Source organism: Nipponia nippon, unplaced genomic scaffold, assembly GCF_047370975.1.
Source record: "Nipponia nippon isolate SJK-2023a ecotype South Korea unplaced genomic scaffold, ASM4737097v1 scaffold_2, whole genome shotgun sequence".
Lineage (NCBI taxonomy): Eukaryota > Metazoa > Chordata > Aves > Pelecaniformes > Threskiornithidae > Nipponia > Nipponia nippon.
Window position 1 is genome coordinate 99,279,889 of NW_028262336.1, and position 25,185 is coordinate 99,305,073.

The following is a 25,185-nucleotide window of genomic DNA, read 5'->3' on the forward strand; positions in this document are numbered from 1 at the left end:
TCAGGTAGAAAAGGTGAGCCTTTGCTTTATTGTCCACAATAGCATTTTCTACAGTGCTTCTTCACATTGGATTGACGGGGTTTCCCACGTGTCCTCATCCGCCAAGTGAGCCACCTCTGAAGTCTGATCCACGGGTGCTTTCTCACCCTGGGCTATTAATAATGCATCTTCTCCTCCTCCTGCTAACTGAAGGTCAGAGCTACAAGAACAATTAGATTCATCGAGTGTGTCTGTCAAAGACTCTGCTGTAGTTGTAGAGGACTGTTTAGTCTCTGTTTCAGCTTGTGGTTCTGTTTTAAAATGAAGTCCAAACATGTTATTTCGGATGAGGTATCGAACACACTGCAAAATCACATTCCTTTCATGTCGGATGTCCTGGGCCAGTAACTGGAAAGAAAGAAGAGAAGATGATGCACACTTCCCTCTATTGCTCTGTAGCTGATACAAGCTTAGCAAGATGTATAGCTCTACTCAGTGATTTTGAACATCTCTGAATTTAAATAGCTGGCTCTCTCACACAAGTCCTGGGCACACAGAGCAGTGGCTCTGCCTTATGCGAGACAGCACAGGAAAGCCACGTATTCCCACATCAGGTGCTTTCCCACCGACTGCCTGGGGCTCTGGCAGAGCCAGCAAGTGTGTTTGACAGCACCACCGCACAGCTTGCTGGGCTGGGAGATCTAAGGGCTTGCTGTCCCCTCCTCCCTCATGCCAGCTCGCCCTGACCAGACCTCTTACTGATCAGTTCAACTCACCAGCCAGGAGAAAACAAACCTGGCAATTAGCAGCAAGTACTGGGGTGTTCTGGTTTGGGTTTTTTTGTTGTTGTTGTTTGGTTGGTTTTTTGGGGGGGGTATGTGTGTCAAAAGCTGCACAGGGTGAGCAAAAGGTCCAGCATAGCAGAGAAGAAGAGGTGGGACCAGGCATCCGGAGAGGAGGTGGCAGGGAGGGAGCTACCCTTTTGGGCAGCAGCAAGCTGCTACAGCAGCGCAGGTTGATGGTCAAACACCACTTTTACAAGGACAGAGGCTCATAATGGCCACGATTCACTATGGTACTGGCACATGACTGTACCACTGAAATGGATGAAAAAATACACGTGCCCAAAGTGCACAGGTTTAAGCACCACTCATTTAGCACCATTAATACACTAAGGCAGGTAGAACAAGTGACAAATCTGATGGTATCTTTTGGATTAAGCTGTCAGTCTCACTTTGCTCAGGTGGTAATGTCATGGAATATACCTAAACACCAGGAATTTCCCCCCCAATTATCTGACTGTAGACCCAGCTGACGATGTTCTCATACCATGGACTATAGCACCCGAAACAAAGAACGCATTCCGGGCCACATATTCCAGTACATCAGGAGAGCACATCTGTTAGCATCTTTTACAATTCTCCAGGTTATACTGTATCTGTAATTTAATATCCCATGCATTTTTAATTAGAAAACCCCAACGAGTAAAAGATACTTATAAATACAAGGAAAGGGCATGTTTCATCAGGTACCAGACTATGGATTTAAATAGCAATAACTGGCTTGGGCTATAATCCACCGACCTAAGTCTAATAGCTTAATTGAAGTGCTAGAGGCCTCCCTCATCTCCCTTAACCTCAGTAAAGTTCATTTTGGTGTTAAAAAAAACAAAAAAAAAAAAAAAAAAACAAAAAAGAAAAAAGAGCCAGAAGGCTGAAGGATCTTTTGTCATTGTGGGTGTCAGCCAAACTAGTACTCTGAACAAACAACAGGTTTAAAGTAAGTGGCATCTGTACTACACATCCTAGCTAAATTTGGCTTGTAATGTCACAGAGAAGCTTTGTTGTTGTTGTTGTTTTTATAAGTTAAGTTTCAGCAGTGGTTTAATCAGCCACTTTAAAGTGTGCATATTTCTGTTTCGACTGTTTACTAAGAGGTGTTACAAGCAACTAACACCTAAAATGGGCCTCAGAAACCTCCCATCTGAACTAAGACATGCACATTAGGGCAGAGAAGGGACAGCATCATGATGTTTTCTTTGCCGGACTGGGAGAAACTGCTGAATTCCCAAATGGCCAAATAAAGGCACAGATGGGAGGCACGACCACCCTATCAAAGTCTGTATCTTTGTATTATATTTTTTAATACAGGGATGGGTATCAGTGGAGTGATGCTACATCAGTTTTTTATTTTGTCAACATACAGAATGGCTAAACACACATTACTGTTTGCACGGCCACAATAAACATGTTTTAGTAGTGCCGAAGCTCACTGCCGAATGAGTGCCAATAGACATCTGCAGCTATTCTCCTACCTCCCCTTTTATTTTTTGTAAAGTATCATTTCACTGATACAACATCCTTTTCTTAGCAACCCCATTTCCTTACTTTTTGGATATATTCTCAGCAGTGACTCACTAAAATTTCAACTTTGCTTCCTCAAGGTTTTTACACACTGGCCATTTCTGAGAGCGGAAGCCGACCTGCGAATCTCAGGCACTCCTCTGTGATTCACAGCCACAGGACACATCCTTTAACAGTAGTTTTGAGCAATATTGAAAGGCAAAAAAATCCCATCAAAATGCAATTTTAAAAATCGACTATACTGGCAAGCTACACTTCAGGCTTCCAATGTTCTGCCAGCTTCTCTCAGCATGTGGGACTTCATATGACTTTTTTTCCAGAGTCCTCACTGCTTTGATCACCAACAACTTTGAAGAGCAAGAGATAAAGACAACTGCATGCTTAGGGCGCTACACAAAGGGCAAACACTTCCCTTTCAGTCACTAGGAGTTTTAATTCTTGGCAGCAATAGTAGTACGTGCTAAAAGGACTATCAAGGGATTTCTCCCACATCTGCAGCTTGGGATGTGGTTTATCAGGTATCTCTTGCCTAAACATCCTGTGCTGTTTCAGAGCCCTTATGTCAGTAGCACCCTGCTTTCTCCTGTGCTCTGCCCACAGCAAGTTTTCCTTTGATGGGAGAGCTTTGTGCTGACTATTTACAGAATCACAAGGGTAGTCTACCTATCTGATACTACTTTTGAGCACTAAATGCAATAAAAGCTTCAAAGTTTTCTTTACACTAAAGAAAGCCACCAAGCTTCCAAATAGGATGCTTCGCACTGTTACTGAGAACAGAATCATAACACCTTGGACTCACCCCTACAAACCTTTTTACCCTCCTGAGACACCAACCTGCTCTTCAAGGGACCAGTGCTGTCACCTCCTCAGATTGGCCTACACATGCTTACAGAGGAGAAACCCATGCACGTGCAGGTTGCAGCTCAACACCAGTCTACAGTCACTAAAACCCATATCAACAAGATCTCTTTGACTGCATCTGAAAAAATTGTGCGCTCCTTGATCAGGGGAAGGCAGCTGAATAGCAAAGCCAGAGGCAAAGAGAGCAAGATCAGAATAAGGCTGATGGGATCACATACAAACAAAACCTATTGGATACTGCCACAGGGAGGGGAGAGGGAAGAATAAAGGTTTTGTCCTTTGTGCAGCTCATTTTAGGCACGTGATTAAGTTGTCATCTCTTGCTCACCAAAGTCAGTCCTTACCTGAATGAATGCCCATTACCAGGGTGTTTGTCTATTTAAGCATCTACACTTTCTCCGAGTGAAATGCTCACTTTGCTATTTTAAGACAGGACCTTTGCTAACAGACTGCTCTGACTTCCCACAGGGAAGAGAAGAACTGCTCACTAATAGTGCTTGTCTCGTACAGGAGGCATTATTTTAGCACTAAGACTGTTACCATTTCCAGCAGAGTTGGACGGCGCTTCGGAAGGAGAGGTAATGTTTTCTTGTCCCACTTATCAGGCCCTCTGGGGGGACGTGCATTTGAATTCGAGCTTCTTAATGTCGTGCCTGCATATTCCGGACGTTTTTGATTCGGGTTTCGACTCCAAGGAACACAAGTAGTTTGAGGCGTATTTCTGAGCACAGCCTGGTTTTTCTCAGCTTTTGTTGCAGTCTTGACAGGGATTTCTTAAAGAAAAAGAACACACTTTCATCTCAAACTTAAAAGCCCCTTTAACATGCTTATATCCCCATGCACTGTCAGTTCATTAGTACTATTCTTGCTCACATAACCTGATGTGAAGATGTTCAAGGTTTACTTGGAGGAAGGGAGGGTTTGGGTTGGGTTTGAGGTTTCTTTTAAAATACAAAGAATAAATTCTGCACATTCACAGAAAGGAAAACAAGATATTAAAATTCTGCAATAGAAAAAGAAAAATAGAAGTAGTAAGAGTTGAACGAGATTTTCAAACCTCTGTCTTGTTATCACTTAGAAAGTGTATTGCTTCAACTTCACAATATAGCTTGCTGCAAATTTGGCTGCTGAGACAATCACTATATAGTTAGAGCAAAGGATGCCCAAGTTCAATTCCCTGCCTGCTAGATGCTCTCTGTAACTTTGGGCAGGCCATCTAGGGTGAGTAAGGCATAGTGACTATCTGCAAAACCAAGGAGCAGCAGCAGTTCTCTATCGTACACCAATGCATACGCTCAAAGAAGCACAAAATGCAAGTTCAAGTCTTAATGCAACACCCAGAAGTCTTCTATGGAAAAAGCCCTTAAGAACATGGAAATGAGTTCACAGGGTGAGCAGAACAGCCCCCTTCTGGCACTATTCAAACATGATTTGAAGCGAGACTGAAGACAGGCTGCTTTTTTTTCCCCAACTAGGAGGAAAAAGGCTTGGGAAATTCAATGACACACACCCTAACTGAAGACATTTTATGCCCCTCCTTCAACCCAGGACATGCTGCTGAGAAAAGGCAAGCGAAGAGCGGGGACAAAACCCACTCAATTTTTCAGGAAACTCTGTTTGAGGCTTTCTAAAGTATGCTATAGGGCTGGGGGCAGAGGGAGCATTAGATGCAGCACAGGCCAAGCGGACAAGGCCATCTCCGTGCACCGGCTGTCTGCACAAATGCTGGGTTCTGTCTGGGTGCCCCTCCGAGACTGGCAGCTATCACCATACCAGGAACAAGTAATGGCTCACCCAGTAACCCCAGTTAGTGCTCAAAACTGGGAGGAAGGAGGGACGGGGAAACAAGAGGAGCAGAATAATGGCATATCCTTTTACTCCTCCCAGCCTGTCCTTATGCATGGCTTACACCAGTACTAGCATGCACTGTCACTGAAAGCAAACTAGAAAGGATCTGTACATAGACCGCAAAAACATCCCTGTGCAAAACCTTTTACAAGCTCCTCTCTTTACTTGTATAATCCTAAAAATCAACAGGTACAAGACAGCTCTGAATTACAGCAGTGGTAGACAGGCCAGAAATCAAAAGGCATTTCCATAACCAAGTGTTTTGGAGATACAGCCACTTAACTGGCATTACATTTACATCTTTGCTAAATATGTCCCAGCTTACATGTTGTATTTTATTCTGCAACACCTTTGATTTCTCTTAAAAGTTTATTCTGTAAGAACTATGTAGGTTCTGTCTAGCACTGATAATCTGCAGCTTTCATCAGCTGGGGATGCAGCCATAAAGAGCTACCACTGGGCTACTGCACTCATAAACACTGCATTTATAAATAAATGGGACCTGAACAATTGGATGGGAGATGGCAAAGGACCAAATACAGAAGACATGAAGCCCCCACCCTTCCCAAAGAAGGGTCATTTCTGATCAGATCTTATCATTGCTTGCGGTCCACACCAGCACAGTGACGTAGGGGAGGAGGGGAGAGGAGAAGGGCAGAAGACACACTCCTACGCACCTTCGGGCTCGCTGTCGGACGCGCTGCCATAGTTGGCCGACAAGGAACTCAAGGCGGAGGTGACCTGCTTGGGAACAACAGTCAATCCCAGCCTCCTGTCTTCAGCTGCTGCTTCATCCTTATCGGATTCTGCAGGGAGAGAAAAGTCAAGAGGGATTTTTCCCAATGCTCCTGCGTGCCAACAGCCAGCCTTGCTGCTTGCCCCATCTCACCACTATGCAAGACTGATGTCGAGCACCATTGCTCAACACCGTGGACTGATTAAAAAAACCCACACTTGCCTATGCTCTACAGACATTTGGTGGCAAAGTCGTCTCACCACTCGTTTACAGTCCTGCCAGCAAAGCTACAGAAGCAAAAAAAGTTTCCTGAACAATAGCTTGGGCTTTCTGGTTCTTTCTTCACATACCAAATGTAATTATAGGTTTTATTATCAAGTGTAGGTAAAGAGAGAGAGAAAATTTCATGTGTTTTGAAGTCTTGCTGGATTTAGTCCTGCAGAGGCGGGGGAAAAGGAATCAAAAGCCAGTCAGGGGAGGGGGGAAAAGAAAAAAAAAAAAAGAAAAAAAAAGAAAATTAGACTCATTCAAAGCAAGAATTTAAGAGCAAAGACATTTTTGGATAGTAACAAAAGTTCCTAAGGGACACTGAAAACCAAGGCTACAAATTAGATAATCAGTTTTCAGTAGTACTTCATCAGACTATTTGATGCTTAAATCCCCACAGAGCATTATGGACACGCATGAGTAAGTGAGATACTACAGTCTCAAACTGCCCCAAAAGACAACACTGGGGAGACAGGAGGCAAGCAAACCAAAAATGCTGAAATTGAGGATAGTAGGAAAACATAGCCCTACCAGAAAGATTCCTAAAAATAAACATGCATAATTGTGATGGCTTCAGTTTGAAACAAAGGATCTATATGCATCAAAATCTTGGAAAGGCTCTCAGGTGAACAGTGCTAGAGTTAGCAGGAAAACTAGGAAATGCTTTTCAGTCATACACCTGCATACATATGTGTATACACACACAGACACACACACCCCCCACTCCTAGAAACATTTTGAGAAACTAGTGGCCTGTTGAGACTTCTAGAAAAAGACTGGTTGCAATCTTATTTTCACAAAGAAAAAGAGTTGTGCCTTCCCCCATCCCCTGTCTGTCTAAGCCTGCCCTACAGGAAGGCTGCCTCACACTTAAGAAGATTTTACTGAAATAAACACTTTAGAGATCTTTATTTTGAAATCACAAATGTTTCTCTGTTCTCTTCTAATATATCATTAACAATTGGCAATTTGATTCATTGGAGCTCATGACGTTCGGTAAAGCAACTTTTAGATAAAATATGCAGGTATTTATCTAAACTACCTCCCTGCCTCTTTTTACTTTGAGCTCTTTTTGAGAAAGGTTGAGTCTCACTGGTTTAGTAATCATGCCAATTTGCAATTACACTGGAATGCGGTGCATTTTTCTAATGGAGAATACATAACATCTGCATATACTTAAGCAATTATAAAAATAGCATTTACTCCAAGTTATTTTGATTCATTGCTGCTTTTTTCTCTCTCATCCAAAATGTTGAGCGCATACTGGGGTTGTGTGCCTTTTCTTTTAATTTTCTTTAAATTTTAGAGAATTACTTTTAATTTGCTTTTTAGCAAATTAGGAAAACACATTTACTGGAATACATTTTCTCTTTGAGAGTAGCACGTTTGGAGGAAGCATTACGCAGAATGGAATACAACTGACTGTTTCTGGTCAGTAGATCCCCCCCTCAAAATTTTACACCTGACAGGCTCATCATCTTACCTTGTTTCTGCCTATAAATCAAGAGGAAAATTCTGTTTTCTCATCTCCCATTCAATTTCTTAGCTTTGAAGCAACTAGCCACTAAACAGAACTTAAGTGAATGCATTATGCAATAAAAAAATACATTCCCTCTAGAGAAAGGGCTGCTGCTCTTAGAAAGGTTTAAATTCTCCAACAAAACGTACCTATACAGCAAAATCATGGACTTCAGTTGTATGGTTATTTTTTTTTTTTAAATTCTACTCAGTTATACTGTGTTTGTTATTATTTGTTATGACTATATTTCTCAAAAGTATAAAAAACTGCAACTGGCTTTAATAATGTGTAATAAGCAAGTACCACATTCCTTTTCTACCTATTATAACAGAAGTTACTAGCTGTACTTTGGTATAATTAGACTTTTTATCATTAAGTAAAACACAGATGCTGCAGGGAAATACAGTTATATTTAAGCATACTTAAATTTCCCAACACGCAGAGATTAGTGGAATAAACAAATTGCATAGGGATGCTGACTTCTTGTTCCCACTAATTGAAGATTATGTTTTCAAGAGGAAAAACTCAGCATCAGACATCTTTCCAGGGGATGCATTCTAGCCTTGTTGCTAAAAATATCCAGCGTATAAGTCAGCTTACATGCCATATTCTAAGAGTACTGCATCACTGCTGAATATATTATAAATAGTTATATCTGGAGAGTTTATATTGCTGCCGGCATGTGGAAACAAGACATGCTCACCAAAAAAACTAAGCAGCAATACTGCAGAAAACAGACACATATGGAGAGTATCAAGAGTAAATTAGATAATATAGCAAAAACTAGAATTAAAAGAAAAATGCTGACATTTTAAGTAATTCACTTAACTCATACAAGGAAATCCATTTGTTTTCACATTCTAAATACTGTTATTTCAAAACCACAAAGGGATATTTAATAGTCTTTAAAAAATAATTTGATTGTCAAAGTATTTTATTCTTCTTCTGGCTTTATAAAGATTTTCTTATTTTACACGTTGGTTTAGCAACCTATGTTGATGCATGTCCTTTAGGCTATTGTACAGTATGTCTGGCAGAACGTGTAATATTGCACACAAACTTTTTGGCAGCACTTCCAAAACCCTGACTAGCAAGCAAAAATTTCGGCATCTAAACTTCAAACAACTCAGATGCTATTTCTTTTCCTCTCCTTCCTAAAGTTACTACAGCACCACTTCCCTATGGCTCAAACCACTTTCTCTTTGCTGCCTTTCCCAGCCAAGTGTTTTGGACAAAAAACCATTTCCTAATCAGGAGATAATAGTAAAATAAGATTATTATGGTAAAGTACTGGTTAAAACAAAGATAGAATTGAGGTGCTCCATTAAGATCCCAGAAACCCTCTTCAGTTGGCTAGCTAAATATTGATTTAAAGCAAGTAATGTATTTTAAAACATACAAACCTAAACCAAATAAGTATCCAGCATGGATATTTTTCAAATCCAAGACACTCCTACATCCTGTCTACCAACATCTTCTCCTCTTCAGATTAAGCATTTTTTGATCATACAGAATAAAATTTAACGCTTCCTAATTCTCACAGAAAAATCAGAAAGACATAAAACTAGTCTGCTAGATTTTCCCTGTGTGTTTATAATACAAACAGCTTGGCTTGCAAGCAAACTTATGTAGAAGTGCTTAATGCTGGTAGCATCTTAAACATTCTTGTTTCAGCCTTTCCAAATCAGAATTTTTCTTCATCTTCAATGACTTTGTATTTCATCTTCTTTCCAAACCATATCTTGGCCAAGTCTACTGTTTTAGGTCCTCCTACCAGCACGTGGACATGAATTCAGTCAGACACACACGCACGCATCTCACACTTGTAGACTACTGAGACAGTTTCCTCCATAACAGGCCAAGCCTACTAGGGCAGAAGCTCCCCCAAATACAAGATTTACCCCATTTCCTTTAGATAAACCATTAACCCATGTTTCACAATAATCACACTGGAAATTTTCTTAGAAGACCATGTCCTGAATCAGTATATCTCTCTACGGAAACTTCCATTTAAAAAGGAAGTTCTAAGTGCAAGTTTTAGGTGCAGGGATGTGGGAATACCTTCATGTTTATGACTCTGTTGGCCCTATTATAGCCACAATACAGCAATCCTGGGCTGGTTTTTTTTGTTAGTAACAATGAGAAGACAAGTATGACAACAAGCTCCCCGCTATCCTTCTCCAAGCATACGGTAAAGCCTTGCATCAATGCATCAACCTTCTACTAAGAGGGATTTATCCCATTTTAAACATGCCCAGTTAGCCCTCTTTCAATCACGGACAGAGTTTACATGTTTTTCTAAATCCCCAGCTCTCCCCAGAAGCTGCTAGTTACACAAAAGTTCAGTAATCTTTTCAGCAGTACTACTTAAAATAAAAATTCTCCAAGTTCCTTCATCTTACCAACGTCACTGTTTGCCAGAAGACCAAGAGGGTCTGTGTCCTTCACATATGGCTGAGCCGACAAAGCACGCTGTTTTTCATGTTCCTTTTCACACATGCTGTTTTCTGGTCCATTAGCTTCATTTTGAGTTCTATGTACATTATAATCACCACTATTTTTCCTAAATTTCTTCCAGAACGGGCGCCTTTGTCTTCTCTTTTGTCTTCCTTGCTGCCCAAACCTCTCTTCATTTTCTGGAGGTTTCCACATCCCCTTCATTTTGCTGGAGAATAGAAACACAGAACTCATACAAATGACAAGCTATGAGAATAAAATCAATTGACATAACCAAACGGCTCAGGCCCACATTTAAGATTCAGCCACACAGCATGATGCCAGGACTTACTCCAGCTCAGCTAACATGTGATGACAGACCAGACAGGTAGTCACAGCTCATCTCATTGGCAGGGGAATGTGACAAAGCTGGAACCTCAATGAAGAGTTTGAAGTTCATGAGTTTTATCTTTTGACAAGGCAAAGAGTACGAGGGCTAGCAAGTTTCTTGATCATCTGCAGTATGAGGACATAGTGTTTTCATTTCACATTACAAAGCCAACAAATATTCCCTTCACTTCATCAATGAAATAATTAAAAAAGAGGGGGAACGTGGAATTAAAAAGGCATCAGCTGCTATAAGCATACTTCCACTGCTCAAGTCTCCTTTTTCCAGTTACAGCTCAGAGAAGGATCTTGCTGCACTAAAACCGTTCAGCCATCCAACACCATCAGTTGCAGTAATAACTGCCTGCTCCTGCCTCCAACTAACACGACATTCATCTTTTTCACTTGGATGGAAAAGGAAGAAAAGAAACTTCTATCAGGACAATGGATTTTAAAAAACCCAAAACAAGTCCTAAATTACGGAAAGAGCACAGCATGCTGGTTCCACTAATCTTCCAGGTTATCCTATAAACACAAAACATGTTTATAGGAAGGTACCTGGAGAGCCTAACAAACTCTCATCAAAGTTTACAGATACAAGAATAGGTGTGACCCAGACAGAAAAGCAAATATAGAAGTGACAACATAAGCTTCCTGAAAATACTTATTTCCAAGCAACAGAAACCTAATTCAACAAAACAAGACTGCAACTAATCATCAGCACACTACAACAACAAAAGACATACAAGATCTATGGTCTTGAATGAGCCCCATGGTTCATTTTGCTCCGTACTCTCTCCCTCAGCCTCACCTACAGAATGGCAGAGGTCCTGTTACCCCCAGTCAACCGTAGAATACCACACTTGGGCAAGAGCTTCTTCCTGAAACTTCTTCCTGGGTCTAGAGCCATGCATCTGCAAGCAGATTCTCACAGGTGTATTTCTAACCTGGTACCTTGTCACTGATAATCAGCCAGTGGAACATGCGAGGAAAGAAAAAAGAGCATAAAAGCAGAGCGAATGGTCACCTTTCTCCTCACCTACTTTTCAGCAGTGTACCACTTAGAGACCCTCTCTGACTCGAGATGCTCCCAACACACTGATGGTTTTGCATCTCATGCTGTGGGATGCTGTGTGAATGTCTGGCATCTCTGAAATCTTGCAGCAGGTCTTAATATTTTGTGAAAAAGGATTCCTTTTGGTTTGTCTTCGTTCTGATGCCCAAAATGGTCATTTGGTACCCCCATCCTTCTCGAGTTACAAGAAACGGTGTATAAGAGCATTCTATTCAACTCTTCCCACCTATGGAATTTTTCTAGATCTCCATCATACAGCCCTTCCAAGCCACCCACTTCTTTGCTTGTACAGAAATGTTCCCATTACCAACATTCCTCTCTTCCATACCTTTCCAGCCTAATTAAGTCCTTCTTGAAAGAACAGGGCCCGCCATAGCATTCAAAATGGCTTTATATCGCAACAAAACATATCTCATTTAATTCTCCAGTTATTTCATGACAGTATCTAACACTGATTGCTCAGCCCTGATAGTGTCATCCACCATAGCACTCCTGTGGCACAAGAGGTAAGCCGCCACCTTCCTGCGCATCAGTCTCATCCACAAAAGGAAGCTAATATTAGCTCCCATAATTCAACTCCATCTAGACAGAGAACCGCATTTCTGAATTTGAACAACCAGGCTCTAAATTCAGGATGTTGTTGTATAACCTAAAAGATATTGAGCAAATATAGGCTCAATTAGAGGCGATGTCCTTGACCAAGGGTTAAAAAACAACATTCCGATTTCCCTGGGGCTTCAAACACCCAGAAAGAAACCCCAAGGTCACAAACACATCCCAACAAACGTCAGCCTGGCATCTGCCTTCTGCCTTCCCCTCGTGAAAGATGTCCTCTTTACTTCCCATTCAGAGGGGATAAAGAGCCATGCGCTATTAATCAGCTGTTGCAAGACACCACACAGACTGCCAAAGGGGTCCTTCAGCATCTCTAATCTCACATGCAGGGATGCTAAGAATTAGCAGTTGTAAAGCACTTCAGAGAACCACAAATGGAAAGCACCGTAGAAGTGTTAAGTATCTAATCCCTTCTAAATCTTACTTAGCTATTTGCTTTAATAGTACAGCTTGCAGAGAACAAGCTGTATTCTATTTTTGCCTCATGCATCAGTAAATTTGCCAGATAAGCACCAATTCCAGAATCTTTACTGTTGATATACAAAGCAGAAATGACAGCTTTTTGGATGGTTCATCAAGTCTATAGAGATGGCAGTTCAGGGAAGGGAGGGGAAAAAAAAGAATGGATTTCTAAAATCCGCAAGAGTTAAAGGTCACTAAGTGAAATCAAACAGCAGACAATCTCTAGTTTTGAGGGCTTTGTTTTTCCCAAACAATTTTCCAGATATGAAGTTACAAACACATGTAATAGGTAAGTATGGAATGCTGATGGACATTTAAGACTACATAATGCACACAACTCACAGCCGCAACAGTTACCGAATAAACCTGCAGACACCAAACAGTTTGTCACTGTGACAAGCAAAACTCATCTTTGCTCATAAGAACCTCCAAACATAATTCCATATGTTTGCGGCTTTAGTCTCAATGCCTAGGGTTTGATTCTTTGTGTCCCAAGCACTTCTGCAACTTTACATCTTTTGATCTTTTGATGGAAGTTTCTACTTTAGTCTTTTATACACCCTTCCTTCCAAAGTCACAAAAGGCAACTGGCTGGAGGGGGTGGGTAAGTGTTGGGTCTTCTGAAGCACATGCTGCACCAAGGTAATTTGCTTTATCGCCATTTAACAAACCACACTAGCCAAGGATGAACCCTATTCTGCACTAGTTCAACCACTTTACCATGGTGCAAATTTTGTTTTGTTTCATGTAATTCCCTATTTAAAAAAAAAAAAAAAAAAAAGGCAGACAAGCTCCAGCTTCACTTCCATGCAGCAGCAAGTGGGATTTAGCAAAAGTCTCTTAGAAGTGGGTCTGCTCCTGCCTTCCAGCTCACTCATTTTCATTCAAACAAGTGATATTCTGGGGGCATGGATCATTATAACATTTTTTAAAAGTCTTCTCACAGGCCCTAAAGTAGAGCTAATGAAGTTATCTGGTTCCCCAGAACACTGACACTGTGAGGAAGAGAAAAGAACACACATCGTACTGGAAAGTAATTCACAATATAAGGGAGAGAACAGCTAAAAATCCAACTGGATTAAGTATTAGGCCCAGAACAAAGGTAGCAGATAAAGATGATGGAGAGTAGAAGAAAGAAGTAGCACTACTTAAGCTATGAAAATAAAGCTAAATCTTCCTCCCCTCTTCACCTGAGTATTGATTTATCATCTGAAAGAAGAGAGTAAGAAGACAAATCCACTCATAAAATCTCTCTTGGCCATTTTCAGGCATTAAAGGATTAGACCATGTGGGTTCATTATGTTGCGTGACTTCCATCCCCATTGTTTCTTCTTCAGAGACCAAGGTTACGCTGATCTAATGAATGGCCACTAGAATATGGTTTTCTCAAACATGCCGGAGTGCAGAATTCAGCACGAACATCAGATTTCTAATACAATTATTGTTTAATTTAACTGAAGTGGACTATGAAGCACTGTAAACAAAGGAACGTTATGTCTGCAGTTTGTCAAATGACCTGTCCTCTGTTAAAGGGCAGCTAGATCATGTGTACAGTAGAGGCAGTTAAGTGCTAGGAGACCACAGTAAGGGACCGTACTTTGGAACTCATTAGGAGGAAAGTAACAAGCTTCTTTCAAAATGCTTACCCAAACTGTTGGGTAGTCAGCACTTCTCCCCTTTCTTCCTTGTGCATCTGCATCGTCTTCTTCTTTTCAATGTTTGCCAACGTAGGAAAATTCCTAGAAGGAAAAAAAAAAAAAAAATTCACTGGCTCTTAAATGATTCACTGTACTTTGTCAATTCACCCTTTACCAAACCAGCATTCTCTATAAATATAATAGATTTTTAAAAACATAATAGATTTTTTAAACGTTTCATGGAAGTTTTTATAGACTGTTTCCTTCTTAAAAAGGCAAGAAACCTGAGTGCATTTATGCTTATATACTCAGATTAAAAAAAAAAAAAAATTACCAAATTGGCATGATTAGATTCACCAAACCATCAAACAAGCTACAGACAAACAGCTCAGTCACGCTTATGGACCCTCTGCCTGTCCCTACACATAACAGCATGATTTAGTCCTGCAATTTTATTTTTATGGCACTTCAATTGGAATATTTGAAGGATCTTAAAAGGTACAACATGCCTTTAGCAAACCAACTACTGAGTTCTTGTAATATCAAAAAAAAAAAAAGTTATAAGAACAGCTTCTAGGTGCACAAGATTGATTTAATGTATTAGTTAAGAAAAAGCACAGAAGTTTCCTCTTGAGCAATATTCAGTATTGTGCTTGCAGTGACCTCTGCTTCACCAAAATTACTGCCCATTTTTCCTTCCAGCTTCCAAGAAAAATTGCTAAGTCATGCAGATCAAAACAAATCTACTGTTATAACCATCTCCCAAACCATCCCTCTCTTCCATTCTCCTCCTCCCTCCCCATCCCTCCCTGCGGACGAACGCCACGCTGGTTCTAACATGCAAGGCCTGCTGCAAATTACCGTCAAAGCCCGAAAATGGCTATGCCGGTTGCTCTGTAAACATTAGTTAGCTAAATCCCAGTGCTTTGAGATAAAGGTGGTAAATGGGAAACACGCACGCACCGCACCCCCACCGGCTTCTGGACAGAAACACAAAGTATAAATATTTAATAAGTCTATTAAAATGGAGTAACAAGAAACTTAGAACAGTTACTCACTATATATAGCTATCAAAAAGGACATGTATCTTTCTTTAAATATTTAATCTTATCACACACATCTTCCCTGTTTTATAACACGAATGTTAAGCCTCACACTGATGCAAGACAGCTTCAACCACACACCAAGGGAAAAAGATGAGAAGCATTTCCTACGAGACACACACGTAAACACGTTACAGAACTTGTCTCCTTTAAGAGGATTTGAACATGAGCTGTCAACATCTATTTTCATCAGATTTCTCCCAGAAATCCACCATACAGGTCAAGCAAGCATAGGGATGTGATGTTTTATCTCCACTCTTCCCTGTTAGCTACACTTGTTCATCCATGTTATAACACTCCCAGCACACAGCAAGCATGCAATGAATTATTTAATCTCAAGAGCTTCACATTGACAAAGACCCCTGCGCTTGGCACCCCTCCACAGTTTTAGGATAAGGTGCTTTCCTTCACATGAGTAAGGCTCACAGGAGGGGAGAGAGCTATAAAATAAATAGTTATGCTCAAAAGAGCCCTGAGCTTGTCTTATTATTTTTTTCTTTTAGAAGACACAAGGGAAGACCCTTAATCCTGGAGCAAAGGAGTCTTCAAAGTGCTCTTGTAGTTATGCAGATTAAGGACATATTCAGACACGCTCTCACAACATGATTTGAGACGTGGCTGCCTCCCACTTTCATTCCTATGAGTTACCACTCCTTCTACCGAGCCACCATAATGGACTCCACGAACGCTTTCAGTTCGCTTCAGTGCAAAGACAGACAGATTTCTCCTAAACCACCCTTCCAATTGACACAGGCAGTAACTAACAGCTAAAGAGAGTTCAAGTTGTAAGTCTGAGTATGCCTGCAAAAGCACATCTGAAGGCACCTGTAGGGGCTGTGTTTATTTTCCCCACCTCTCCTCAAATGTTAAATAGCATTTTACTCACTGCCTTTACCTTGTGCAGAAAAGGTACCTATTTTGACAGCACACATGCACAGAGCGTTTCATTTCATTCACAATGAGCAAATGAGCATCTGTTAGTTTATTCTTCCATCTAAGGACTTGGTGGGCAGTAAGGTCTAGACGTTCGAGGCTGCAGGTCACCAGCCTCAGTACAAGGCAGACCAGGTTCACTCCTCCCCAGGTGCCCTGCTGTGCGACGACGAGGCTGGGCTAAGCCCACCAGTGGGTCCTGGTGGGAGTGGGCCAAGCCAACCCCAGTTCTCCCTGCAAGGAGCAAGTGGACCAAAGAGGCGTGGACCAAAGTCACCCACCCACCCCAATGCACCAGCCCCAGTGCAACTCCACAACTCATCAGGTACCACAGCCCCAGCACAAACAGGTCTGTGCACCTCCTAACATCAGCTAGATCTACCCATGGAAGCAGCAAAATTCAATGGGACCCTCAGGGGAGGCAGATGCCTACCATGGAAACATTATGGTCTTGAGGTACAACTTTATGGCAGACTTTGCAAACTTCACTATCTAAGGACAGCCACAAAGTACTCAAGAGAGGTCAAAAAATAAAAAAGAGAGGAATTTTTTCTTTTTTGATACAGAGAATTCTTATTCAGGAATGTTTAATTTAGGAAGACTGCTCCTGAACAGAGGTGCAACAATGCAGAAGGAAGAGCCTATACTGAATCTTTCCACATAAAAGGCCATGTGTTAAAATCGGATGAGCTGACTTGGGTTTGAATCCTTCTCAGAAGGCATGCCCTCCTCCCCCAGTGAAAAAAGGTTCTTAAAACATTACCTACAAACACCACTGAAGCAGAAGTAGCCTAGCACCTAGGTCCTGTAAACAACTTGTCCACAGCTTGACCACAGACAGCTTCATCAGTCACCACAAAGGCTTTACAAACCTAAGCAATTTCTTGTAAAAGAGGGAGTTAAACCAGGACATGATGGCCTGGCACAGTAGATTTCACGAAGGAGCCAGCAGTGCCTGAGAAGGCAGCCCCATTTCATAGCAGCTGCAGTTTCCAACCAAAGACATTTCTATAATCCAAACTGGAAGTTTTTCAGCATAAATTGTCAGCATAACACCAGAAAACTGGTTTTCAGGCTAAGATGAATATATTACATATACACCCACAAAATGACGTGCAGGTAAAGGATACCCTAAGCTTCCAGAGACAGGGAATGGTGACATTGAGCATAATCACTAACATGCGTGCCTTAGTGAGCAATTATTTTTTTTTTTCAATAAATGAGTGCACTAGCTGAAGTCATACATGTTTTATAAGCCAGCGTACTCTATCTTGCTCACATAAACATCAGAGTAAACTAGCTCTTAGCAAGCAGTGGAAAAACAGAGCTTTGCCAATGTCTAACAGAAAATAGACCTGTTTCTACAGCAGTTTACACAATGAATTTCTGAGTCCAGAGCTATACAAGTTTATCTTCTTTATAGGAACAGCACTGTGATCAAATTGCCTCAATAATTTCTTGAGCTGGTCTTGATTGCATAAGCACAACCAACAGCAAAGGGGACATGGATAGGCCAAAAGGAACAAAGACGGCCCAACAGAGAGCTGATAAAATCTTGGTTTAAGACTCCTAGGCATTTTATCAAGCATTGCATCTCTAGTGTGATTTTACCATATGTTAGCTGAGGCAGTTTTATTGCTAATCTATCCCTGCAATTCAGAGTAAACTTTATTGTATCTATATTTAGCTTGATCTCCCAACACATTCCTTCTACTTTGCTTCGTCTTCTCTACTTTTACCAGGTGCTAAGGAATTTTTTTCCTTATTACCACTCCACTTTCCCAGGGAAGTGGTTGAGTCTCCATCCCTGGAGGTATTTAAAAGAAGGGTAGACAGGGTGCTCGAGGACATAGTTTAGTGGTGGACTTGGCAGTGACAGGTTAACGGTTGGACTCGATCTTAAGGGTCTTTTCCAACCTTAATGATTCTATGAATGCAACACCAGGGAGGATTCCAAGCTACTCTAGGATTATCATTATTCAACTAGAGAACCACAAAATAATTAAAAGTGGTGTGGTTGATGGTACTGGCCTTCATTCATTAAGCACATGCTCAGCCTACGAGATGTATTGCAAGGAAATACAGCAGTCAATCCCTAACCAAACCAAAAAAACCCAACAGATTAAAGAAAGAGGGGGAGGAGAGGGAGAATTTACAACCAACACACAAGATCACGAAAATCCTCCAATGTTATATTAGGACCTAAGCAAAAGTAAGTTTAACGATTCACTTTAACACCAGAGCAACCTTGCTACATTCCTTCTAATAACCTTTGCTCAAGAAGAGTTGGTTAGAAACAGATAGGCTAGCAGGACCCAGGTCTCACTTGGAAAGAAGGGAAGACAGCAATACTTCATTCTGACACATTAAGGAAATGCACTGTAGATAATTCCCTTTAAACTTGTGTTTAAGAAAAAAATATGCTGAAAACAGCACATTTGTCAACACTTGGAAGGGACAGAACAAATCAAAACAAAAAAAGTAATTGTAATCACCAAAGTTGGTGTCAGACTTCACGATCATCTGTCTGCAAAACACAGGGAAACCCTGAGATCCTGCTGAACTTCACATCTATCATTGTCCACTTAACTTCAGATTGCCTGGCTTGGCAGGTTCAGCAGGCCACAAACCATTAAAGAGTCTTTTGGGTAAGCAGAGATATGAAGGCTGCAGTGATGAACAGGGCATTGTACAAAATCCGAGACAGGAAAACAGCATTCTGACCCAGCATACTTCATCCAGAGATACTTGCTCCTTACCAGCTCTCCCCCTTCTCTTCCCTCTATGTGAGTAAGGCTGCACTTTAAATACAGACTCTTTCTAATAGATTTTAGCAGGATACACAACTGAGCAACACAGCAGCTAATTAAGAAGAAAAATCCCAACTCTGTAAGTAATTATTTATAACAGCTGAAAGAACAAACAAGACAGGAATGTTAGGGATGCAGCATGGAAACACACACATTAAATCATTGCAACCTAATTAGAAACAAACTACTAATGACCTGAAAAGATCCATTCTTAGCTCTGACTGGAGCTTCTAGAAAGAAAAATGCTTTTTCCTGTCACCATAAACCACAACTGCCTAATAGCTCAGACTCCCTCTGATGTCCTTTTTTTCTGTACAATGCAATGTTTACTGTGAGTCAGACAGACCTTCAGTATTAAACTGATGCTTTCCTAGAGACCCAATTAATGCTTCACAAAAGTTTCAGCTGGGTTTCTCTCTTCCTTCCCCCCCCCCTTTTTCAAATTAAAAAAAAAAAAAAAAAAGAAGGATGTTTGTACAGCTTCCTTGTTGTACAAACAGTAACAAAAGCCACGCAGGTAGTCATTCTACACCCATTCATTGTAGCTAAACAAGATGCCCACACAAGGACTGAAGTACCAAAATAAGCTACAGCAGTACTCCATCTAGTGGCCTTGGCTTCGAAGGTCCTAATCTCATATTGCCTTTTTTGGTTGGTGGTCATGACTACAAGACCTTATTTCCATTTATTTTACCATGCCACAGTGAACAAAGGCTTTCAACAATGTTGTACCACAGCCAAATTATATTCATCTGTAAAAACCCACCAGTATGTGCCATGAGATTCTCTAGAAACTTAACAAAAATTATCTCAGGCAGAGTATCATCCTTACAATTAACTGTAGATAAACATTGCTTTGACTCACAGCGCCCACTCCCCGAGCAAACAGCACCTAAACGTGATTGTACATTCATTTCTTGCTTCCCTAATGTTCTAGTATACAGTAGAGCACGTACTGACATAACAGACCTCAAACATCATTTTCAACACTTAAACCTCAGCATCAGCCACTACACAGGAACTCTTCCAAACACCTCCCAAAATAGAAAAGTGTATGCAAAGTTCCAAATGAATAGCAAAGTGTCTGCATATAACTATTGGTATCTTTCCTTGGAGCTACTGTTAGAAAATTAAGTGTGGGCCACAAGACAGACAAATCTAAAGGATGTTTTGGTTTTTGCTCACTCTGTTCAAACACTTTGTATTACAAGTAATAAAGACTTGTAAGTTTCACTCTTGGGGGGAGGAAGACAGCAATATGTAGAGCGAAAGCAAGTAAAAAACCCAAACCCTCAAGTATCTTTTGAATAAAATGAAACCTTGGAACGAAAACTAATCTAACACCAAACTTGTACTTGAACAGATCACAAGCAATTTTTGTCTACTTAACTACAGCAAAAAAACAAACTACTTTTGGGTTAAAAAAAAAAAAAGGCAAAACCAAAAAAATCTGTTTTTAAAAAAACAAAAACAAAACCCCCACACAGCAGGACCTACAGATTATCTTCATTTGTAAAAAATGACAGCAGGTGCAACAGCTGACTGCTATGACGTGCTGACACAGTGAAAGACTTTCCTTTGCAATTCTGAAATTTGCAGAAAAAGCTGAAACCACGTCCAAAGGAATGTTAAACTTGCAGAGATTTGCTCCTTCCCATTACACAGGGAGAAATTTTTCTTCTCAATACAGCAAAAAGTGATGGGAGGCAATAAAAAAAAAAAATCTGCTACCATACATTCCACTCATTTTTCCTTTTTTACAAAGTGATTGTGTAAAAACTTACTAAGGGAAGTCAGGTTCAAAACAAGAATGCATTAACATTGCTTTCTGACAGAAATACAGGCTGGATTCATCAGCAAGACTGCATCAGACAACTGGGTTTATTTTCATTTAAAAAAAACAGGTGACTAGTACACTGCCCAAGCTCATCACCAGTGACCTTGAAATTAAATTTGTATCGCTTCCCACTCTGCATATATGACTCTCGCTCACGGAAACAAAACCCGTGTAGTGATCACTTGCAAGACTATATTCCAAGTCTGGAACAGAAGTGAGGAAAGCCTACAGCATCTTTCACCTGCTGGAAAAAGGTAGATTTTAATCTGTTCAACTTCAGGGAAAAAAAACCCCAAACATCAGTGGGGTAAGATCTACAGAAGTCTGGTGTGAATTTTTAAACACTTCAGTCCTGGTAAACAGAAAGAAGTTGTACCACCTCACATCACAGAATGAGAAATACTGCTTACATGTGAACTTTACCACATCCTCCAGGTACAATGTGAGTTAAGACTGCTTGAGACAGCACCATTCCTGAATTCTGTTCTCTTTCAGTAGAAAAGTGTCAAGCAATGCAGAAAGGTCTTAAAAATTAGGAGAACTCCCTGTTGGGGTCTACTGGGACAAGTTAAGCTGTGGAAATGTGCACACAGCGGGATATATTACAATTATAGTCGGTATAAGAGTTCCAGATTTCTTAGCTATTAAAAAACCACCAAGCAAACGCACACATTTCTGACCTAAAATATCTCAGCCATCAGGCTAAAAGGAACAAGTCGTTCACCTAACCTCGGGTACCAAATCAAACATCTGGGAAAGCTACCTCCTTCTCAGTTGATTTCTTGCCTTCTGTTATGATCATCCAAATAGTCTCTGCAGCTCACACCCTCCTGGCTGAGGCATTCTGACACAGACCACTACCACAGGAGTTTTGCAGAGCCAAAGGAACAGCAGCAGCAAGCACATGCTACTACTGCCTTTCAGGTGTCATCTAATGATCACACAGGGAAAATACAGTAAAAGAAATTCATAGGTCACAAGTCTTACTCACTTTTTTCTTTCTTCTCTCCATCTAGCGATCTCTTCTGGACTATCCAATTTTATTCTTTTAGCACCAGGTGCATGTGCCTAAGGAAAAAATGTTTCATAGGTGTTTAAAAGGGGAAGGAAAAAACCCACAAGAAAAAAAAAAAAGAAAAAAGAGCGTCATTCTGCCGGCTATAGTAGTATCACACTGTTTTCGTCTCCAAAAATGGTGAGACTGCACACAGCGATAACAAAATGAATCTCATTAATAAAAAAAAAAAAACCAACATAGCATTCAACATATTTTGATCCACAACATTGTCTCACAACAGATTCTACTCAGAGGTGATACATTTTCCTTCCAGAAGACTGAAAGCAAGCCTCTGAAGAATGAGAAAAGGGACTACAGTAAAGATTGCACAGACTCATATTTTGGGCCCAGGGGGATACCTACGTTCTTCCAGTGTATCTGAACTATCTTCTCATGTGCGCTGAAATTGCATCCTTGTTCTGTGCACTGCAAGATAAGGGGGTGAACTTAAGACACACCAAGTTACACAAACAAATTATAAACAAGCATTCGAGTACACTTCAAACAAACTCAGTGCAAGATGCCTGTGCAGTTAGTTATACAGAACTTTTAAGCTACTCAATTTCAAAACAAATATGATTGTAAAAACAGTAAGAAGAGATAATGTACTTCTAAATTTCATCTGATTTTAGAGTAACCAGTGAAGCCAACCTATCTGATAACTGGAGATAACATGAAGTTAACCTAAGACTTGCAAGACTCTCCAATTTCAAATTTTGATACTCCTTTGCAATAAAGGAGTGGATGTTTAAAATATGTTTTCTACATAAAGCCCTGTCACACAAAACATTTTACATGTTATACCGATGTCAATGAATTAATTCCTGCCAGTGGGGAGACTTACCAATACTTCACAAGAAATATATTAAAATGACTTCAGCAATAAAGCCAAAAATACAACCGAGAGCTCCCCTACACACAGCATTCAGAAAAAAAAAACCTACTAACAGTTTTTGTGGCTCTGGAATCTCTTTGCTAAGTCTTCCATTCAAAGAGTGACTACAGCTAACTACTTATCATGCACAAAGTTAAAAATCAAAGTGCAAATAAAACAAGCCAAACTCATCAACCTGTTTATGTTGTGAAATATGTTCATCATATTTCTCCTGGTTTTTATAGCCACGGTCACAGGTATCACAATAATGAGAGAAAACTGGCTCTTTTTTCTTTTTGGTCTGCAAAAAAAAAAGAAGAAATCTCCTCAAGACTGCAGTTATAAGATTACAAGGTATTCCTATTTTTAATTGTGAAACACTTTCATGAGCATTTTTGTTAATAAAGCCATCAATTAGAACATGTTTCAAAAGTTTCAAAGAAAAGCTAACATAACATGAAAGTGAAGGTCAAATCACTCATCTTCCAAACAAAGCACCCTGCACTCAGCTCTTTCCCCTACCACCTTTCCATCAATTATCACTTCTGCAAACATACCAGGCTGGCACAGGTTTATTGAGGGCTGGGAGGAGAGCTAGGTTACAGCCCTGAGTCTCTTCCCTATCAAGTCAGATAATGCCTGTTCTCACATGGCACATAAGAGCTCAGAGAGCAGGAGAGATCCTTCCTTCTCCCACTACACGCATCAGGGTGATCTGGCTGTCTGGGCCTGATAATACAACAGAGTGATAATGTAACTCAGGCACTCAGGCATCACCATGGTAAGGGCTTTTCTAAAGCAAACCTGTGTTAGAATTTGGCTGAAATGTATCTTTCTTTCAATGGCTCAAGATTTGCAGACTGATTGTCAATACATTTGCTCTCTTGTAAGGGCAGGCACATTAGACAAGAATACAGGGTCTCTAGGGGCAAATTCCACGTGACTGTCACTGACACAGAATCACAGAATGGTTTGGGTCAGAAGGGACCTTCAAAGATCATCCAGTCCATCCCCCCTGCCATGGGCAGGGACATCTGTCACTAAATCAGGTTGCTCAAAGCTCCATTTGACCTGACCTTGAACACTTCCAATGGTGGGGCATGCACAACTTCTCCGGGCAGCCTGTGACAGTCTCAACACCCTCAGCAGAAAACATTTCTTCCTTATGCCCAGTCTAAACCTACCCTCTTTCAACTGTTTAAAACCGTTGGCCCTTGTCCTATTGCTACAGGCCCTACTAAAAACCCTGTTCCCCATCTTTCTTAGAAGCCCCATTTAAGTACTGAAAAGCTGCAATAAGGTCTCCCCGGAGCCTTCTCTTCTCCATGCTGAGCAACCCCAACTCTCTCAGCCTTTCTTCATAGCAGAGGCGTTCCAGCCCTCTGACTGTTTGTGTCCCTCCTCTGGACCCACCCCAACAGGCCCATGTCTTTCTTGTGCTGGGGACCCCAGTCCATACCTTTGGCTTGTTATTTTCTTCTGGAAAACGTTTACTAAACCCAGGCACTTGCTCATCTTGCCGTTTCTGGGATAAATTTCCACCTTTAAAAAAAAAAAAAAGAGCTAGTTATACATACAGCTGGTAAAACACAGCCCCTGGTACCTCGGTGGGCCTGCTGTGGCAGGGAAGGGCCTGGGGGAAAGACGAGCCATGGCTGCACGACCAGCAGAGTCAGCGGGGCACATGCTTGGAGGGAGAGGCATCCTCTGCCCCCCCCCCCCCCCCAAGGGTTAGGACAGCCCCAGGGTCCCCGCCAGTGAGGGATGGAAAGGAGTCCGTGGGCCCGAGAGAGAGATGACCTCCCCCGCGCCCCTCACCAGCGTGAGGGCCCTGCGGCTGCTCCCCGCAGGCCAGCGGGTACCAGGCGGCGGGCGGGGCGTAGCTGTCGGGCGGCAGGTAGTTCTCAGCGGGCGGGTAGCCGTCGGCGGGCGGCGGGCAGCCGTCGGCGGGCGGCGGGCAGCTCTCGGCGGGCGGGTAGCCATCGGGCTGCGAGTAGCTCTCGGCGGGTGGCGGGAAGCTCTCGGGCTGCGGGTAGCCGTCGGCGGGCGGGTAGCTGCCGGGCGGCGGGTAGCCGTCGGGAGGAGGGTAGCGCCCGGGCGGCGGGTAGGGCCCGGGGGGAGCCCAGAAGCCGGGCTCCCAGGGGGGCGGCGGGCAGAAGAAGGGCGGGGGGAGCCCGGGCGGCGGCAGCCCCGGCGGGGGCGGCGGGTACCAGGCGAAGGGGTTCATGTCAGGCGCGACGCGGCCGCAGCCCCCGCTCCGCGAAGCGCTTCCACCGCCGCCGCCACCACCACCACGTGGGGCCACACCGGCGGCCGCTACAAAACACGTCACTTCCAGGGCTACGCCGCTCGCCTGGGTAGTGCGGTGATTACGCCACCCGGCTGC

The 25,185-nt window shown here is 41.9% G+C and overlaps 1 protein-coding gene across 1 annotated transcript; it reads right to left on the bottom strand.

The window, feature by feature from the left end:
* On the bottom strand, positions 1-25,158 carry NUFIP1 (nuclear FMR1 interacting protein 1). The gene is made up of 10 exons (XM_087757182.1): positions 24,618-25,158; positions 24,259-24,341; positions 22,996-23,100; positions 22,289-22,351; positions 21,860-21,936; positions 14,195-14,287; positions 9,976-10,238; positions 5,729-5,857; positions 3,744-3,976; positions 1-387 (listed from the first exon to the last, which is right to left on the bottom strand). Exons 1-10 carry the CDS (start codon positions 25,024-25,026, stop codon positions 49-51), a joined length of 1,794 nt encoding a protein of 597 aa, XP_087613308.1. The 5' UTR covers positions 25,027-25,158; the 3' UTR covers positions 1-48.
* Positions 25,159-25,185: the final 27 nt, after the last annotated feature.

Excerpts from the sequence above, each read along its gene's own strand:
- NUFIP1 (XM_087757182.1), bottom strand. The coding sequence starts at position 25,026 with ATGAACCCCTTCGCCTGGTACCCGCCGCCCCCGCCGGGGCTGCCGCCG. Across the intron at positions 23,101-24,258 it reads AAGAAAATAACAAGCCAAAG|ACCAAAAAGAAAAAAGAGCC; the intron begins GTATGGACTGGG and ends TTTTTTTTGCAG. Across the intron at positions 5,858-9,975 it reads TCTGGCAAACAGTGACGTTG|AATCCGATAAGGATGAAGCA; the intron begins GTAAGATGAAGG and ends CTCTCCCTGCAG.